The sequence below is a fragment of the Patagioenas fasciata genome, chromosome W (genome assembly GCF_037038585.1).
Source record: "Patagioenas fasciata isolate bPatFas1 chromosome W, bPatFas1.hap1, whole genome shotgun sequence".
Lineage (NCBI taxonomy): Eukaryota > Metazoa > Chordata > Aves > Columbiformes > Columbidae > Patagioenas > Patagioenas fasciata.
Genome location: NC_092559.1, coordinates 70,197,850 through 70,219,278, shown reverse-complemented (window position 1 = coordinate 70,219,278; position 21,429 = coordinate 70,197,850). Strand labels below are relative to the sequence as shown.

General features: G+C 41.4%; 1 protein-coding gene across 2 annotated transcripts in view; it reads right to left on the bottom strand.

Annotated features, from left to right (window-relative positions):
* Positions 1–21,429, bottom strand: part of LOC136114494 (E3 ubiquitin-protein ligase UHRF2-like) — a 144,679-nt gene that overhangs the window by 14,889 nt on the left and 108,361 nt on the right. For both annotated transcript variants that reach the window (XM_071801618.1, XM_071801619.1), the window contains 3 exons: positions 20,022–20,126; positions 4,227–4,333; positions 2,117–2,279 (listed from right to left, as the gene is read on the bottom strand). In XM_071801618.1, the coding sequence (XP_071657719.1) occupies positions 2,117–2,279; positions 4,227–4,333; positions 20,022–20,126 (375 nt within the window). The remainder of the gene's footprint in view (positions 1–2,116; positions 2,280–4,226; positions 4,334–20,021; positions 20,127–21,429) is intronic.

Below are 21,429 nucleotides of genomic sequence, written 5' to 3'. Positions count from 1 at the left end.
CTATGTCTTCCCTGTGCTTCTGCTTACTGCTCACATACCTGAAGAACACTTTCTTCTTGTTGACATCTCTGGTCAATTTCAGTTCTAGCTGAGCTTTAGCCTTCCCGAGTGCATGTTTGCATGCCCTAGCAAGTTTCTTGTAGTCCTCAATGGATATTTGGCCACCTTTCCATAGCCAGTATGCTTCTTTTTTTGCCTTTAAGCACAACCAAAAGCTCATTGTTAAGCCAAGGTGGTCTCTTGTTCTGCCTCCTTCCTTTCCCTTTGTAGAGGATGGACTGTTCTTGTGCTTCCAGGAAGCTGTTCTTGAATAACACCCAGCACTCACAAACTCCTTTGTTCTCCATGGATGCTTCCCATGGAATCCCTTGCAGCTGGGCTCTGAGCATATTGAAGTTGGCTCCAGGGTCTTTGTCCTACTACTGTTCTTCAGCATGCTTGGCAGGATCTTAAACTCCACAATGTTGTGATTGCTGTAGTTATGTTGTCAAGGAAGTCTTCTCAGTTTGTGATCAGTAAATCTAGCAGTTCCTGGTCGGCATGTCCAGCATCTATAGCAGGAAGAAGTCCTCAATGCATTCCAGGAACCTGATGGACAACTTTTGCACTGCTGTGTTGTTTTTCCAACAAATGTCTGGATAATTGAAGTCTCCCATGAGGACGAGGTTCTGTTGGGCTGAGAATTCCTTGAACAGCCAAAGTAAGGTTTTGTAGGCCTCGTCGCCCTGATTGGGTGGTTGATAACAGATACCTATCATAAGATCGCCCTTGATGACAATCCCTCCAGATAGAACTTTTGTGGTCTCCATAGCTCATCTCCATACATTAAAATTTCTCTTTTTTACATAAAGTGCAACTCCAGCTCCTCTTCTTCCATTCCCATCTTTCTGAAAGAGTTTGTAGCCATCCATTGTGGTCTTCCATGAACTTGAGATGGATGGACTTGCATTGGTGAGCACTTGAGCTGTCTGGACTTAGAGTTCTTGCTTTTGGAGAGGGTTGAGGAGCATTCCTCACATTCCAGATCTTGGCTCCTGTCAAGCAGCAAACTTCCCTTGACTGTTTATCAGGATGGTAGATGGGTGTGCCTCCATGCCTCTCAGCAGTCGCCTGCTACTAACACTCACTGCTTCCTTTTGCAGCTTTTAGTATGTACTGCTGGTGCGGATTCTCCCTGTGAATCTTGCTCATTGGTTTTATCTGCTGCCAAGACTTTGTATCTGTTGCTGGTTGGTACATATGAGGAAATGGGTAGGAGTGATATCCCGTTCCCACGAGTCACCAGAGACTATGATGCCTCCTTCTCCAAGGTACTGTCTCTTTGTTGTTGACAGTCTTTGTCTGGTAGTCCTTGGAGGTCAGTGCCACGGGGCCCTAATATTTCTTCTTGCAAAGTCTCAAATAATACTCTGTTTCTTGTTCCCCCCTCCCTAATACAGTGTAACCTGCTGAATTCCTCCTGCAGCTCCTCCACATGCTGCTTGAGTGACTCTACCAGAGCACACTTTGCACAGGTGGAGCTTGCACTCCCCTCCGCTCAGGAAGCAGGGGTACAGTTTTGCAGCCCTCCACCTGGACAGCAGTTTCCTTAATAGGAAGCTCTGTCTGTGTGGCTGAGTCCACTCATCCCAGGGCAGCCTGGCTAGATATTAATAGATGGGCTCCCAGTTGATACGAAGCACAGCCCTTGCCTGGTCTCTACCACCAGCAGTCTCAAAACACTGTCTAATGAGCTCTTCTAGTTCTCTGGAGACCTTAAGCTGCCGGGTAGGCTTGCACAGCCACCAGCTATCTGGGGTAATCATCAGGGCTGCAGCCTAAGCCTGTGGGTGAGCAGAGCAGGAAGCAGCTTGATAACTGGCAGAGTGCGCAGCCCTTCCCACATGTACATCCACATGAACTGCTGTGCAATCTGTCAGTGCCACAGTTGGAATGGAATAGAACACTTCCATTTCATTTCACTACAGAATGGGGTAGGCTAAACCATCCTCATGGTAACAAAAGAATTATTCCTCCAAAAGCAATAATGAAGTGTTTGCTATATAGCACAAAAGGCTCTTAAGAAACATGTTTTAAGAAAAATGTAATGCTGTATATACAGTAAAAATCATAATACCTTGTAAATGCCATCATATCTGTTGCCTTCCTCTGGAGCATATTTGCTGATCCGTCGTCCTTTTGAACTGCGCACTACTCGGACAGGCTTACCAGCTCTCCAGTTCTTAGACTCTGCTCCATTTTTATCATCCAATGGGGCATCACAGTTAAGGGCCAATGCCCTGAAAATCACATAAAATATCTTCATAAGATACATGGCTTCATACAGCATACTATTGAGAATTAGTGTGACAAGATCAAATTCATTTGCCTTATCCAATTCTGCTTACTAAGCAGAAGAATTTGCAGTGAATTCTTCAGTATGCCAAGGGAAGCATTGAGATCAACTCTACCATGTGTGAGAATGGGAATAGGAATACAATATATTTAGTTCCAAATGTTTACAATGAAAACTCAGCTAATACAGTTAAATAAACCCATCCCTTCAGGTGTAATATTTTTTTCATTTTTAACATTATTTATTTCTCAAGTAAGAAGGATATTTTTAAAGTTGTAACAGTAGGCTCCAGCTTGCTCCGAGTCTCTCCTGAAGCATTCATTTTTAGCCACTATTTATATAGGTGTCCTATTCTAGACACTTGGAGTGAGATATTATGAATAGCTCCCTGACTAAACAGTTTGAACATAAAATATTTTTATAGCCATACATTGATTTGAGTGTGGATGAACAAAAGTCTCTGGAATCAGGTTCAAACCCAACCATGGACCACAAAAGAAACAACAGTGCTCAGAAAAATATGGCAAAATCTACAGCCCAGAATATACAGAAAAGTAATGAAAGGTGAAGTAATGCACATTTTAAAAGTATTTATTTTGTACAGACAAAATAAGAAAACATTCTGGACAAACAAAAAAACAATTCTGATTCTATTACATACATACATTCCTCCTTCAGTCATCATGAGGGTTAAGAACATTAGACACAAAGCAAGGACTACCATCAGCCAGTCAAAATGGATAACCGATAGCACCATGTTATACTCCATGCACCTTAACTACTACAAAGCAACCAGACACACACTTTGCCAATGGCTTTCACAACCATTTACTGAGAGCAGAGGAATGACAAGACAGGAGCCCTAGGTTTTATTTCAGGTTCCAAGAAAAAAGTTTGCTTTAATGATTAAAAGCCATTTTAAACCTGCTGCCCAAATCTATTTTATCTCTCTTCTTTCCATGCTCTTGTTTCTCCTACATCTATCTCATTTTCCTCTGTCAGTATCCCAGTCAGACTTTTCTTCTTTCTCCTCTGAGCACCAGCACAAAGCCTGAAAGTATGCTGCCCCACTCAATTTTGGTGCTTGACAGAAGCACAGGACATTCAATGTCAGATCTGGTACAGAAAGTCACAGTCAACCTTAGTACCCCATAGCCACTGCATGGATAGTTGCTTCATGCAGATGGTATACATTTAGAAATGTAAAAGTATTGAGAATTCCTAGAGTTTAGGCAGGCTATTTACAGAACATAAATATACTTCAAGCAAATGTCTAATTTATTTTTTCAAAACTTTTTTTCTTCAATCAATTGTTTTTGTCCACAATTTGGCAAAAAAAATAGGCCAACTTTTATCAGGGACATGAAAACACACAGCCTAAAGGCAAAGCAATACTAATTCCTTGTTCTTCATATAAAGTATGAAGGCACAAAAGGTTATCAAAAATATGTAAGATTTCTTTTAGTATGGGCAAATGAACATACTTTCTTCATACCTAACTTTCATAAATTGTTAAACCATTTAATGAAACTTTATAAGAACAATCTGAGGCAAACAACCAGCACAGAAAATTTCAGCTTAAGAGGTTTAAGTTTGGCAAACTTATAATCAACTGAAAACCAAGTTGTCTCATAAGAAGTGTAGGACAGTTTCAACTAAATACATAGCTGCCAGCTGAACCTGTAATACAGCAATATATTTCATCAGTTACAAATAATTATTTAAATCAACATAACACTGTGTTTGACAAAATGCTTCTAAACAGCAGGAGGCACCACTGTTTACAGTAGAAGATGTATAAGAGGGAATAAATTTTGCAAAATCTCATTTTTAAATTAACAGAATAAAACTCACCTCTTTGGTCGGGAAAAGTTTAGTCTTAAAAACTTACCTGTTCATATGTGTTAATGTTTGATCAAATGAATGTTCTCCAATTCTTTTATTTCCAGAAAGATCTCTACCTCCACTCCCAGTATAAGTGAATTCATCTCCTCGATCCTGTGTAAGAAGATTATCCTCCATTTTAGCATTCCGTATTAAAGCATCTGAACTGAAAACCTACTTCTTCATTGGTTCTATTTACTCAAACAAGAACAATTGCCTGAGGTAAAGAAAAACATGTGCTCAGTTTTTACATCATTTGCCTTTCAGAGTAACCATGACAGCAAAAAGCTACTGGTTCAGATGCAACATGTTAATAAGGAAGTGATGACAAAAAAATACACCTGCCTTAAAAAAAAAAAAATTAACTCCTCAAGCATTAATTTTATTCACACAAATATTTCTGATAGATGGAATGCATTCTAGCTAGTGTTTACTCATTCTCTTCACAGCTTACAAGAAAATCCAATTTGGAAAATATGTAATACATCACTCAGAGACCTCACTTCTGCTTGTTCATGGGATCGAGCACCAATACAGCAAAGCACTTTGTACTTAAGTACAAGACAAAGACAAGTACTTCAATAACACTATACACATTTACTAACAAGTAAAAAAAAAAATCAGGAAAAAAAAAATCCAAAGAAAAAGAAGGTGTCTAAGGTTGGGGTTTTTTGTTTATTTGTTTGTGGTTTGGTTTAGTTTTTTTATTTGCATTTGCAGAGGTTGCCCCCACCTCAATTTCAGTTGTTCTCAACTGCTAAGAGCTTACAAGGCTCAATCAGATGCAAACTCTATGAACTGACATAATTCTGTTGTAGCCTATATTTACTAACGATGAATTATGTGAAATTGAATGAAGGCTGATTAAGCGTTCCTTTAAAAAAGCTTTAAAAATAATGAAAATATACATAGTGCTTAAGTGAAGCCAAGATTATTAATTTTTTTTTTACTTGTCACAAATTCACAGTATCCATGATAAATCCAAGTATTTCAGAAAAAAATGCAAATGTATTTATAGTAATGTCTCTCTTTTAAAATGCAAATCTTTTACAAAGCATGAAGCACTGATATAAAATGAATATTTAGCAAATTAGTAATTTTCATATGAAGCTTCAGAGCAAAAAACCTAACCATACTGGTATGCAGTAGTAAAATTTAGTCAATTTATAACCACTATTAAATGTTTGACATCAGCATGGAACCAATACCAATCCACTGCAAGATTATTACAGCTGTTTTATGACTGGCAATAACCAAACAAGAGGTGTCATGACAGAGAAATGTTGGTTGTACAGGGCCATAAAGCAACTACAGAAATGATGTTTACTTTAAACTGTGTAGAAAAATCTTAATAAATTCAGTAACAGAGTTACTACAGTGTTTATCTTTCCTTTTTATTTAGATACAACAAAAATAAAACACTAGAAGGTAAAAAAATTTGGTTGGAAAAAATACTGAAAATAGAATAAAGGAAATTATAGTAATCAGAAACTGGGAGGTGTTTTTACCTCTTTTACAGCATTGTTGAAACAAGTATTGGAATAGCATATTTAACAGGATGTTAAAACACCTGGAGGGAAAAAAGCAAAGAAATGAACCAGACTGGAGAAACTCAGAAGCGACAAAGGGTGGAGACTTTTTAGTTTAGCAAAAAATATTATGTTCATGTACCTTCATGAAGGTACCCTCATGAATGCTGAAAACAAAAATATTTTTTATCGAACAAACAAACAAAAATCAAGAAGAAATGGATAGAGGTTTAAGTCAAACAAATTAAAATGGAAGGCACATATTTAACTGTGTTTGTAATTAATCACTATAATCAATTTCCATGGGAAACAGGGAATTCACAAACTTTTGAGACCTTCAAAGTAAAATTATTCTGGAAGATTACTCAATGCTATATTTTAGCTATTGAGCTTAACAAAGAGATAATATAGATATAAGGCCTGGGCATACATATTATACATACTTGTCCTATACCCCTTCAGTGTTCTACACCTGAATGGGAAAAATGCTATAGATTTGGGGTAAACTGGAAAACCAGGAGAAGGAAAGTGAGGAACAAATAGAACGCTATCTTTTTCGAAGAGTTACAGCTTTAAGTGCTTGCACCTTAGCCATCTCAGTGGGGGTAGGGGATAAAGATCCACGCAGCAGCAAAGATGCAAGGGTTGTTAATGCCTTAGAAACCAGGGAAACACCTGAGAACAGTCACATAGGAATTAGGGCTTCCATTCCAAAAAATATGCTGGGATCAATAGCCCAACTGAAGTGCACCTACACCAATACATACAGCATGAGCAATGAACAGGAGGAGCTGGAAGTAATTGTGCAGCTAGAAAACTATGATATAGTTGCCATCACGGAAACATGGTGGGATGACTCACAGCAGGAGTGCTACAATGGATTGCTATAAACTCTTCAGAAAGGATAGGCAAGGAAAGACAGGTGGTGGGGAAGCCCTGTATGCTAGGGAGTGTTTTGACTGTCTGATGATAGTGATGAAAGGGTCAAGTGTTTATGGGTAAGAATCAGGGGGAAGGCCAAGGTAGATATCCTGGTGGGAGTCTGTTACAGACCACCCAAGCAGGATGAAGAGGCAAATGAAATATTCTATAAGCATCTGGGAGAAGTCTCATGATCGCTAGCTCTTGCTCACATGGAGAACTTCAACTTACCAGATGTCTGCTGGAAATACAATAAAGCCGAGAGGAAACAGTCTAGACTAGGGGTGTCAAACTCATTTTCACCGGGGGCCACATCAGTAGGAGTAGTTACATTTATACAGTCCCAAAATTACATTTGGCCCTTTGAAGGCAACCGTGAGGCTGATGTGGCCCCTGGTGAAAATGACTTTGACCCTCCTGGTCTAGGAGGTTTCTGGACTGCGTAGAAGATAACTTCCTGACACAGCTGGTGAGTCAGCCAGCTAGGAAACCCTGCAGGACCTATTGTTGGAGGCTGTCTTGGGCATACAGATCATGAAATGCTAATGAAATGAAATGGTTCTTGGAGAAGTAAGGAGGGGGATAAGCAGAACTGCTACCCTGGACTTCTGGAGGGCTGGTTGACAGAGTCCCTTGGGAGGCAGTCCTGAAGGGCAAAGGAGTCCAGGAAAGCTGGACATTCTTCAAGAACAAAATCTTAAAGGTACAGAAACAGGCTGTCCCTATGTGCCAAAAGACGAGCTGGTGGTGATGAAGACTGGCCTGGCTGAACAGACGGTTTTGGCTGGAACTCGGGGAAAAAAAAGCTTAGTGGACGAGGGAAAGGCTGTGGATATTGTCAACCTAGACTTTAGTAAAGTCTTTGACACTGTTTCCCACAGCATTCTCCTGGAGAAACTGGCTGGTCATGACTTGGATGGTGTCCTGGTTTTGTTAAAAACCAAGTTTCTCTTTTAGTGAATTTTGCCTGTCAGCTAAAGCCTTCATATTAGCTGCATTTTCCTGGAGAACCAGACACGTTTTGGTAAACCTAGCAATGGAATACAAACTTATTGATAAGCACGGATGGACATCTCGTGAGAGGGGCAACGAGAAACCAGTGACCAAGAAACTGACCAACTGTGTATAACATTCCATTCATGTGAATACTTCATATAAAAGTGGGAGATCACGAGGATCTCATCCCTTTTTTTCCCTTTTTCCTCATGGCTGACATTCGGAGAGGACCTTGCTGGTTGTCCCTGCAAACTGAGGCCTAGTGAGAGACTGAATCCAGCTCCGGTTGGCTACAGAGTCTAATCCAGGACTTTGGGTGCTGGCTCTGTAGTTGCTGAGACTTTCAAGATTGTTTTTGTATATTTTGTATTATTTTCTCTATTCTTATTAGTAGCATTAGTAAAACATCTTTAATTTTTCCAACTCTCTTCTCTCTGTCCTTCTTTCCTTCCCGATTGCCTGTCCTGAGTGGGAAGGGGGGAGAGGGAGGGGCAAAAGGGGGAAGTGGGGGGGGAGGAGGAGGTTAACAATACATCTGCCAGGGTTTTATTGTCACCCTGCAATCTAAACCCTCAACAGATGGGTATACTCTTCACTGGGTAACAAGCCATCTGGATGGCTGGGCCCAAAGAGTTGTGAATGGAGTTCAATCCAGTTGGTGGCCAGTCACAAGTAGTGTTCCACAGGGCTCAGTGTTGGGGCCACTTCTCTTTAATAATAATCCCAGGCACCAGTACAGGTTAGGGGTGCACCTGCTGGAAAGCAGGACTGCAGAGAAAGACTTGGATGTTCTGGTCAACAACAAGTTGACCGTGAGTCAACAATGTGCCCTTGTGGCCAAGAAGGCCAATGGTATCCTGGGGTGCATTAAGAAGAGTGTGACCAGCAGGTCGAGGGAGGTTATCCTCCCCCTCTGCTCTGCCCTGGTGAGTCCACTTCTGGAGTACTGCGTCCAGTTCTGGGTTCCCCAGTTTAAGAAGGATAAGGGATTACTGGAGGAACTCCAGCGGCAGGCCCTGAAGATGATTAGGGGCCTAGAGAGTGCTGGGTCTGTTCAGCCTGGAGAAGAGAAGGCTGAGAGGGGATCTCATCAATGTTTATAAATATCTCAAGGGTGGATGTCAAGAGGATGGGACCAGACTCCTTTCAGTGGTGCCCAACGATAGGATGAGGGACAACAGACACAGGCTGAAGCATAGGAGGTTCCATCTGAATATGAAGAAAAGCTTCTTTACTTTGAGGGTGCCAGAGCACTGGAACAGGCTGCCCAGAGAGGTTGTGGAGTCTCCTTCTCTGGAGACATTCAAGACCCACCTGGACACATTCCTGTGTGATCTGCTCTAGGTGAACCTGCTTTAGCAGGTGGGTTGTACTAGATGATCTCCAGAGATCCCTTCCAACCCTAACCATTCTGTGATTCTGTAATATACACACAGAGATGCGATATCATTTCTTTATGAGATTGCACAATGTTGAGTGCTAAGTGATAAAACCACAAGGTTAACACACCCTCTTCACAGTATTTATATCATTTATACTTTTGATTTTTGGTTAGTACCTCCCCACGTTTCCACCGCCTTTCCAGGACTGGTTAGTAACATACATATGGTTACACAATCATTTTCTTGTACTACACATGTTCATGGGTAAGGGTCTTCACTTGGGCAGGGGTCTTCGCTCCTGTGGGTGTGATTTTCAGTACTATAATGAGCTTATAATGAGCAAAGTTCATCTAAAGGACACTTTAGCTGACAGTTTAAAGATATATGTTAAACAAACTCAACTAAGTGCACAGGTTCCAGGATGTTCTAACTGCAAGGACAGGAGGTCCTGATAAGGAGTTCTTCAAATTACTCTTTGTTCAAGTCTTGAGCTTGGAGGAAGTGATGTTTGAATATTAGCCAGCTCTCTTGGACCCCCCTACCTTCTAGAGCCCTATCCCATAGGATTCTTCCAAGTAGGACCTTGAAGAGCCCAAAGTTCACGCTGCTGAAGTCCATGGTTTTAGTCCTACTTATTGTCCTGCTTCCTCCACGCAGGATCCTGAACTCTACTATCTCGTGGTCGCTTTAGCTAAGGCTGCCCCCAACCATTACATCTCCAACCATTTCTTCTTGGTTCTTCTTGTCTACCTAGCCAGTCATACCATCATACAAGTCTATCAGGTTGGTCAAACATGGTTTCCCTTTGGTGAACCCATGCTGACTACTCCTAATAACCTTCTTTTTCTCCACATGCTTGGAGATGATATCCAGAATGAGCTGTTCCATCACCTTTCCAGGGATGGAGGTGAGGCCGACTGGTCTGTAGTTTCTAGTCTCTATGGCCTGGGATACCTGAGGTCCAATTTTAGCAGTAAAGACAGAAGCGAAGAAGGCATTCAGTATCTCTGCCTTCTCTGTATCATCCATCACCAGGGCACTCACCTCATTCAGCAGTGGACCTACATTTTCCCTAACCTTCCTTTTGCTGCTGATATACATGAAGAAGCCCTTCTTCTTGTCCTTGACATCCCTGGCCAGATTTGCTTCCAAGTGAAGCTTGGCCTTCCTCACTGCATCCCTGCATATTCTAGCAGTCTCCTTGTTTTTCTCCCAGGTGACCTGTCCCTTTTTTTCATTACATAAACATCCTTCTTTCACCTGAGTTTTGACTGGAGTTCCTTACTCATTCATGCTGGACTCTTACTCCCTTTACTTGATTTCTTGCTCATAGGCATGCATCTGTCTTGAACTTGGAGGAAGTGATGTTTGAATATTAGCCAGCTCTCTTGGACCTTCTAGAGCTCTATCCCATGAGATTCTTCCAAGCCTGACCAAGTCCATGGTTTTAGTTCTTCCACGCATGATCCTGAACTCCAGCATCTCATGGTCGCTGCAGCAGAGGCTGACCCTAACTGTGACATCTCCAACCATTTCTTCTCGGTTTGTTAGGACAAGGTCCAGCAGCACACCTCTCCTCGTTGGCTCCTCCACCATCTGTGTCAAAAAGTTGTCACCAGTGATCTGTAGGAACCTCCTGGACCGTGCATGCTGAGCTGTGTTGCCCACCCAGCAGATGTCAGGGTGATTGAAGTCTCCCAGGAGAACCAGGGCATGTGATCATGAGGCTACTTCCAGCTGTCTGTAGAAAGCCTCATCAACTTCCTCCTCCTGATCAGGTGGCCTGTAGTAAACACTCACAACAGTGTCCCCCTTGTTGGCTTGTCCCTTAATTTTTACCCATAAGGATTCAACTCGCTTGTCATCCCCCCTAAGCAGAGTTCAAGACATTTGAGTTGTTCTCTCACATGAAGTGCAACTCCTCCACCTCACCTTGCTGGCCTGTCTTTCCAAAAAACTACATAGCCTTCCATGACAACATCCCAGTCATGTGAGCTGTCCCATCACGTCTCCATAATAGCAATGAGATCATGGCCCTGTGAACGTGCATAGATCTCTAATTCTTCCTGTTTATTCTCCATGCTATGCGCGTTGGTGTACAGACACTACAGGGAAGTACTCAAGCATGCAGGTTTCTCATGAGGGGTGCAGAAAGATCTACCGCAGCCATGTGTACCCTTGAGGTGGTTGGCCCTCTGGTTCTCATCTTGGGAGGCAGCTAAGGAATATTTGTCACTGCCCTGGTTGGTCTGGTATGTTCCCCAGTTGGACGTGATTGCGTGAGCATCACCACTTTGGACCCCACCCCAAGCTCATCAGTTTAGAGCCTGCTTCTCCTTGCCCCTCTGTGCTTGCTGTCTCATTCCACAGCATGTCACAGGCGAATCCGATTACATCCCCCTCCCCCATCATATCTAGTTTAAAGCCCTGTCAATGATCCCTGCTAGCTTATGCGCAAAGACCTTCTTCCCTTTATGAACTCCATCCCACACTAGCAAACCTGGTGCCATGTAGGCCATCCCATTATCAAAAAAGCCAAAATTGTGGTGGTGACACCAAGCACGGCGCCTTGTGTTAATCAAGTGCACCCATCTGTTTCTTCTAATGTCACTGCCCATAAATGGAAGAAGAGAGAAGAAAATAACCTGTGCACTTGATTCCCTCACCAACCATCCCAAGACCCTGAAGTCTCTTTTAATTGTCCTTGGATTACGGGTCACAACCTGATCACCACCCACATGAAAAACCGGTAATGGGTAGTAGTCCAAAGGTTGTACCAGGCTGGTCATGTCCTTAACCTGGGCCCCAGGAAGGCAGCAGACTTCCCTAAGAGGAGGATCCTTCCGGTATATTGGACCCTCCGTAACCCCCAGAAGGGAATTGCCTACAACTATAAACTTCCTTTTTTTTTTCTTGTGGAGGTGGTCATAATACGGGGGGGCAGGCCTTTCAGGTCGTGTGAGCACCTGTGGTGTAGATGGTTCTTTGTTTTCATTGGCCATTGGTTGGCCTTCCACTTTCAGAGCCTCGTACCTCTTGTATAGAGGCACCTGGTAGGGTGAGCTGGGCAAGGGGATGTTTTGCCTGCTGACTTGAAGTTATTTGCATCACTCAGGAGTTCAGCCTAGCTGCATTGCACAGAGTTTAACTTCTGCTAAATTAATTATCTTAATGCAACGGAAAAAATGGTGTAGCAAGAGCAGGGTGTTATGGATAAACTGCTGCAAAAATGTACCCCTTCCCAGACTGGGAAGGAGTGGGCTCGTAAATTTTGGAAGGATGGAAAGAAAGTGATAGAAGGCATCGAACAATGTTTAATTACACAGAAAGCTAAAATGGGCAAAGTCAAGGGAGCGATTCGTGCAGTCTTGAGACCCTGTTTGTCATTTGCTCAGCAAGATTTCCAAGAATCTCAGATATCCCCTTCTCCCAGACAAATTGCACATGCTGAATATCAGGCAATGGAGTCTGAAAATAAAGTGCTAAAATCATCATTGGCTTTTGAAAAACAGGGGAAAAATTAGGAACTCATGTTGATACAATCATGAGCGAAAATAATTTTCTTAAAGATGCGAATGGTCGTTTGAAAGCAATGCTTGGAAAAGTAAACTTACGGCTTCAAAAAATGCCTTCCTCTGACTCAGACAGATTCATAATTTATTGCCTGAATGTGAGGAGAAAGATTTAACTGAGACCTTGCAACCAGTCTCATTATAACCTGTAATTAAAAATGAGGCTGCTGTTAACAAAGAAGAGGAGGACATTCAAGTCACAACGTGAATCATCCCCTGGACTCCGGCAGAGTTAATGCAGCTGAAAGAAAAATATTAATGACAGACAGAGGAATCTTAAGTTGAATATGTCTGAGTCTCTCTGACAGGCAGAGATAGAATTATGCGAAGTGAGGACGAAGTGGGAGGCTACTCGGGTCCAAGGGTAATTCTGATGACTCTACCCAGAGACCACAATTACTCCTTAATTGCAAGAGTAGCATTTTGGGCCAGGGGAATAGATCCCCAGGAGAGAGGAAAGCTGCTAGAAATCAAGACATCTGGTTTTACCGATTTAGCAGCGTCTGTTCAGAAAGCAGCGTGTGTTCAAGCTCTATATGAACGGGAGGAGTTTAGAAAATCTCCAGTGCTGGCCTCCATTGATCTAGCACGTTTAACTCCTCTCATTCATGGTCTCCCTGAGAGCCTTAAAATGTTTGTAGCAAATACTCAGGATTGCATCCAAGACTGCATACAAGCTGCCCATGGCACTCGTGGTGGTAAATGAGATAGAGGCGGAGATCAAAACACAGATCAAAACAGAGACTGAGACACTCACATTCCTACTTGGGGTGAATTTGTACATGACAGTTAAATGTGGGTGCTGAATGGGCTGGATTAATTCAGCCAGTGGAAAGTCTGCTGATAACGCTCAGTGCATTCATCAGATTCGCACTCCTGACTCCTGCCCTGAGCAGAGACACACATTTGACAGAGAGCAAAATGATTTGTCATGTAAGGCATTAGACTTAGGAGTACCTTGACAAGTTTTACAAGGCATGTGCAATAATAACCTCGAATTATTAGTTCATTCTCTAAGTAGGAAGAATAACTCAGCTGGAGAGAATCGTCTAGTTGGAAACCCCCCTGCCTCTATGGGAACCGTGTCTTCTGCACCAGAGCTCAGTCTGAGTGACTCAGCAGCATTTCAGCAATAAAACTTCAGTGCCCAGGGGAAGCAGTGAGCCACTCCACTCGGCGTGTGCTTGCAGTTCAATGGTTCTCTGGTAGAAGCTCCGAACCTACCATCGCAATTCCCGTTGGAGCTCGAAATGTTTTAGCAGACTTACTTCTTGATACCGGGGCACAAATATAAAATATTTCTAAAGAAACAGCTGTGGCAAATGACACTGATGGCGTGATGACAGAATTAGAAAACAGAGGCATTATTTTAATAACTCATTCATCCTATAATTCACCAATTTGGCCAGTAAAAAACAAACAAACAAACAAAACCCACGAAAACAAACACACAAACAAAAAACACAACAAAAAACCAAAAAAACCCAGAAACAAACAAAACCACAAACAAACAAAAACAAAACAAAAAAAACAACACAAAAAAAACCACCAACTGGGCAGTGGAATTTTACAGTAGATTACGGGCAATTAAATGCTAACACTACGTGTCTAACCATTGCAGTTCCAAACACTGCTGAGAGGGTACACCACCACCTGCTGACCTTGCTCAGAAACCCACAGTTCACAAGTGGTACTGTCCTGGTTTTGTTAAAAAACAAGTTTCTCTTTTAGTGAATTTACCTGTCAGCTAAAGCCTTCATATTAGCTGCATTTTCCTGGAGAACCAGACACATGTTTTGGTAAACCTAGCAACGGAATGCAAACTTATTGATAAGCATGGATGGACATCTCGCGAGAGGGGCAACGAGAAACCGGTGACCAAGAAACTGACCAACTGTGTATAACATTCCATTCACGTGAATACTTCATATAAAAGTGGGAGATCACAAGGATCTCGTCCCTTTTCCTTTTTTCCCTTCTCTATTCTTATTAGTAGCATTAGTAAAACATCTTTAATTTTTCCAACTCTCTTCTCTCTGTCCTTCTTTCCCTCCCGATCACCTGTCCTGAGTGGGAAGGGGGGAGAGGGAGGGGCAAAAGGGGGAAGTGGGGGGAGAGGAGGTTAACAATATATCTGCCAGGGTTTTTGTTGTCACCCCGCAATCTTAACCCTCGACAGGTACGCATATCTGGAAGGCATTAATGAAATCATGACAAACACTGAGGGTAATATTAAAGTATATACAATTTGGGTGGCATCTGCGATTGTCCAATGACATCTATCAGCTGAACAACAGATGGAGTAGCCTTCTGCACATCTGTTACTTCAGTCACCCCAAAGGTTCATACTAAACCAGGAGAATATCCTATGGGATTCTACACTGGGCAACAATTACTGGTGAAAATGCCTCAGATTGGAACAGTACCAACAGTACTAATGACACCCAAAATACCTCTGCATGGAAACTAAAGAGTGTTCAGGGAAAATACACTGGATCAGCACCCTGTGGATCACACCATCTTATTTAAATAATCCTTCTGGTTGCACGCCCAACAGAACATATCTCTTCTTTTTGTATTCACAGGAATCTTGAAGGAACCACACGTGGATGGATTAGCCAATATCAATGAGATGACAGACCAACAAATTGGATCTGTGGTGTTATTCTTTACCTTAACCATCTGGTTCCCTCGATTGGCAGCCAAAGGAACCCAGGATGTGTATGGTCCCACACTCATGTTGCCTATACTGGAAATATGAGGCTACTTTTCATCAGCGGTAGTGGCAAATTAAACTTAGCCACTGTGGTCTTCCACCATGGTTGCCTCTACCATGACTCCACTAAAAGAAAAGATGCTGACCCCACAGTTATCCAAAATTGGACCGTATGTAGTAAAAACCACAGGTCAACAGCAGATGCTGCATAATCCATCATGGTCCCTCAAATGAGTAGAATTATCAATGCAAATTGACATCTCCATGTGTGGGAGATATGAGGGATTTTCTTGAAGTTAATGTGTGGATAGGTTTCTATTAGATGGAGATTTGTTATTGAACTAGTCAGGCCCAAAGGAATTTCAAGGTCACCTCGTCAAGCTGAAAATAGGATCTGCTGTGGGAGTGGGGCAGTTCGGCGGCTGCAGGGCAGCAACACAACGTAAATCAACAGACCTATTAGCAGTGAGACTTGGGCACGTGGACAGCTCGTGAACATAAACAATATCCAATCAGTTAATGCATGCTTGGAGCGTGGACGTGTGATCAGGAAATAATTGCATATATAAGGAGGCTTGTTTCTGTAATAAATTGGCTTCGCTTGAATTCACATTGGATTGTGTGGAGTCCATGATAATTCACCCTTGCATCCATGATCAAGCCTACCTGCTCACCGTTCCTGAATACATTTTACACAGTATGGTCATCATGGTTGTGTACATGAACCCTCACATCTCTCAAATTACCAAAGAGAGATGTGACCGGTATCCTAGGAACAGGACTGGGAGTCTTAAACAGTATAGATGCTGAGGCACTTGCAAATAAACTATCTACTGTTACTAGTGATCTGTGTGGGACTACGGCGGGTCTGTGGATTCCCTGACGGAGAGTATGGGAACAGAGATCGACCTTGAAGATATTAAGGTGTACCCGTGAGAAAGAAGGGTTAGAATTGAATCACAATGGAACAGTACTCTATTTGATGAAGCAGATAGAGTCGACAGGGGTCGACAAAAGGGAAATAAATGGCAAATCATGAATGTTGATGCATGCATTGTGTGAGAACAACAAGGATTCATCTGTGAAAGTAATACCATCAAAGCTCATGACATTTGCCTTGACACAGAACAAAATGTTTGCCACTTTGAGATACATCCTCATGAAAATCCTGAAACCATACTTGTATATATTGGGAAAGGACATGCATGTATGAGAACTGTCTGTGATTTTATACTTGTAGACAACATTACAGTAGCTACCAGTAATCATTCTAATGCTTGTGTTTGTAATTTTACTAAAATCATAGGATGCGATTTTAGTTAGCTCCTGTCACAACTTCTCAGCTGTTGCAATCTAACTACATGCTGATCAATGATCTGCTGCCTACCCTGATCGGAAAGGATTTCACCCTGGTAAAGAGACTCTCACAGCATGATGATTTATATCGACTGCTGCAACAAGTCAAAGAAAATGGACAAAAAACTTTGATTACTATCCATCATGATGCAGAAGAAATACACCACGTGCTGGCATGAGTGTTGAAGAATGGAGAATACAAGTGGTGGGACACTCTTTTTGGATGGTCACTGACTGCTACCGGACTCTTTAACAAAATGTTGCATCTTATCGTTGTCCTATTAGCACTCACTTTGTTGTGTCTTGTTTTAATAATAGCACTATATGTTAGAATTTGGATTGTGATGAAACGTCTAACCTATCTAATATCTCCACAAGAGATATATGTACTTAACAATACCCACAATGAGCACACAATTGACATCCCTGATTGTGACTAAATACTGTAAAGCTGAGCGACTATAGTCACGGGGTGGATTATGTAGAATAATTACCGAAAGGGCTCTCTGGGCAGCCTTTTCCAGTGCTCTGTCACCCTCAAAATAAAAAAGTTTTTCATCATATTCAGATGGAACATCCTATGCTTCAGCCTGTGCTCATTGCCCTTCATCCTGTTGTTGGGCACTACTGAAAGGATTCTGGTCCCATCCTCTTGACATCCACCCTTGAGATATTTATAAACATTGATGAGATCCCCTCTCAGCCTTCTCTTCTCCAGGCTGAACAGACCCAGCACTCTCAGTCTCTCCTCATAAGAAAGATGCTCTAGGCCCCTAATCATCTTCATAGCCCGCTGCTGGATTTCCTCCAGTAATTCCTTGTCCTTCTTGAACTCAAGGGCCCAGAACTGGACACACTACTCCAGATGCAGCCTCACCAGGGCAGAGAAGAGGGGGAGGATAACCTCCCTCGACCTGCTGGTCACACTTTTCTTAATTCACCCCAGGATGCCGTTGGTCTTCTTGGCCACAAGGGCACATTGTTGACTAAACAGCTCCCATTATGTAGCTGAAGACAGCAGTAAGATCCCCCTAAGCCTTCTCTTCTTACAGCTGAACATACTCAGTTCTCTCTATTTATGTCATGTGTTTCAAATCCCTGATCAGCTTAGTAATCCTCCACTAGACTTTCTCCACTATGTCTTTCCTGTATGTCCAAGTCACAGGCATTTTTTTGTCCTGACCTCACTAAAATTAAAATGTGATATATTTAACTTCAGAGGTATAATGACTCCAAAAGAGGAGGCATTCATCTGTTTAACTTGACAGTAGTAGAAGAAATGACCAGGACAGAACTTGAAGTATATAACTTCTACATCACTTGATATATCGGAGGGTTGTATTGGCTTTCAGAGGGATCTCAACACACTTGAGAAATGGGCTGAGAGTAACATCATGGAGTTCAACAAAAGGAAATGTCAAGTCTTAAAACTTGGAGCAAAATAACCCCAGGCACCAGTACATGCTGGGGGACCACCAGCTGGAAAGCAACTTGGCAGAAAACACCCTTGGAGTATGTGACAGCCTTGAAGCACCCCCCCATAACTGCAAAACAAAGGACACATTAACAGTATATGTTATGCCTTAAACAGCTGTTTTTTGCAGATTCTGAAAGGAATAGATTAAAGCGCTGTGGAGATAGTACTTGTGCCTATTTCTTCAAGGCCTTGCAAAATGAAGGCATAAATTTTTGAGATAAAGACAACTAACAGTGTTTGTGAAGGTCCTACCAAGACCTCAGTCCTCATTCCTGGTTAATTGGGCTGAAACCAAGATGGGTCATCTAGCAGACAATCAGCCGCTGGGAGAAATCACGAACCACTAGCTACTCTTAGCGGACAAAATGACTCACTTCTAGGCACTTTTGAGATCACCAGAGACCCCCAACCTATTTCTGGAACAATCTTCTTGATTAGCATGGAGTGAGCAGAGGGAGGAGATGAACCGCCCTCTCCTATCTCGCATGCAAATGGACTGGGTTATAAAACTTTCTCACTCAGGACACTGGAGGGATGTGTCTGTGTATGTGCATGTGCTGCATGGCATTAATGAAATTTCATTGCACTCATCACTAAGACAGCTACAGAGGAGGTTGCTGGAACGACCTGCAGAATGCTGAGATCTTGCCTTTCTTCTGATATCTTAATCTATCTCTCTCCTTTTCCTCTCTCTTTCTCTCTAACTTTGTTCTGGGCACATAAGAGAAATATCTTGCAAGTTTTGTTGTTAAAGTCTTGCTAAGTTTTATGATATAATTACAAACTTTTGCCAAACCACTATTTGCTGTAATTCCACTGAGTTTTTAGTAAGTTCATGATTTAATTGAACCTGTGGAGTAATTGTCATTACTTTGAGTTACTGCACAGAGTATCCATAGCCCTCATTCCACCAAGTGGGATGAGACAGAGTCCTAGTGGACAAGTTGAACATGAGCCAGCAATGTGCTCTTGTGGAAAGAAAGGCTAACAATATCCAGGACTGCATAGCATTGCTAGCAGATGGAGGAAGGTGGTCCTTCCCATCTACTCAGCACTGGTGAGGCCACACTTGTAGCCCTGTGTCCAGTTCCAGGCTCTCCAGTACAAGAGAGACATGGACATACTGGACAGAGTCCAACGAAGGGCCACTAAGATGATTATAAGAGTGGAGCATCTCTTCTGTGAGGAGAGTCTGAGGGACCTAGGACTGTTTAGCCTAGAGAAGAGAAGGTTCAGGGGGGTTCTCATCAATATATACAAACATCTGAAGGGAGAGTGAAAAGGCTATTTTCAGTGGTGCTCAATGGCAAGACAAGAGGCAATGGGCACAAACTGAAACACAGGAGGTTCTGTCTGAATATAAGGAAATACTTTTTACTGTGAGGGTGGTCGAAAACTGCAACAGGCTGCCCAGAGAGTCTGTGGAGTCTCTGTAAATAGATATATTCAAAAGCTGACTGGACACAGTCCTGCTCTAGGTGACTCTGCTTGAGCAGGAATGTTGGACTAGACCCTCTCAAAAGGTCCCTTCCAACCTCAATGATTGTTATTCTGTGACTTGTAAAATATGAGACTTTATAATAAATTCAGACTATATAAGCACATTGAAACTTGACTCTCATCAACATTTTAAAATTCAGATGCAATTAATGTGAGATCAAGAATATTTTTTAAGAAAAAATATTTTAAAATTTATTCTAAAAATAGTAACACATAGCAAATTAGATATTGGGTAGTAGTAATTTTTGCATACTCATATTTTCATAAGTACTAATTTTAGGATCAGTAACAGACATCACTTTTCATCTTTATAAACTTTAAAATAACATTAGTGATTTGACTAAATGACATACCACTTCATCTTCAAATCCTCCAGCTAGTACAAGCGAATAAGCTCCATCATTACTGCGTCCATGAATTCCACCAACATGGGGTCTGTGAACACCTGCTTCACTCACCTTAAGTGTTAAAAAAGAACAAATTGAAAAATAACTTTTTGAAACAACTGGCTGTCTGCAATATTTTTTATGCTTAAAAAATATTTCCATAAGTATGTTTGGGTAACAGGTTTGCTATTAAAATAAATAATGTTATTAATTTTTTTAGGTTGTTTCTAAGGAAAAGAAACACAAAAGAAAGGACATCCAATGAAAAGACAGGACAATATAGAACAGTGTTGACACAAAGATGAATACGTACACTTTATTCCTTAGGAATAATCTTCATGATTCTTGCCATAAGCAACATCTAAGACCAGATTCATAGTTGCTTAGATCAACTCAAAGAAGATACAGATTATCTTTCTAATTCAGTAGTATTTTAATTTTTTGTAAATAATTATGCAAGAAAGATCGTAGTGAGTTAATTTTTTTGGTGAAAATTATGTAAAGTACTGTTAAGTTAACCAATTCAGGAAAACACAATCACATTTACAGCCTTCCTTCATCTCTGAACATTTTTCCAGTTCTGCCCAACTCCTGTACTTCCCTCCCCAAATACTTTTATACAGTTTTGTAACATTTTGCATTGCTTTGCTATTGTCATAAGAATATAACAGACATCAAACTGCATCAAAACAGAGTTCCAGCTAGCCAAATATCCTGTCTCTGACAACAAATAAAACCAGATAGCTGATTAGTGTGAAAACAATGATATTTCCATGTAAATTTTCTCAGTTTACTGCTATGTGTGGCTTAGATTTTCTGAGCAAAAAGCATTATCTTTGCATTTCATGGAAGAAAAGTCAACCAATGGTTATTAATTTATCTACTTGAGTTCTGAACTCTTGCATACTCTTAACTTTCACAATATCCTACAGGAAAGAGTTCACAGTGTTGCTGCATATTGCATGAATTAGTACTGCTGCCATTCATTTTTAATCGAGCACCTGATCATTTCATTTGATATCCACTCCTTTTGCATCAAAAAGAACATACAGTTGTTCCCTATTCACCTTCTTCAATTTTAACAGACTTCTGTAGCATACCATCTTTCATACAATTTTTGTACGAATGCCATTCCATACCTTTAACCATCCTTGTTCTTTATAATTATATTGGTTTTTGTCTTCCGTTCTTAATAATTCCTAACACTTGATTTGCATTTCTGACCACTACTGAGCACAAAGATGACATTTTTAAAATTATCTCTTACAAGTTCTCTTTCCTAAATGATAATAATTAGCTGAAAGGTCTTTATCAGATATGAAAAGTTATGATTTTCCCCCTGCTCATCTTTACTATCCATGACAACTTAGCATTG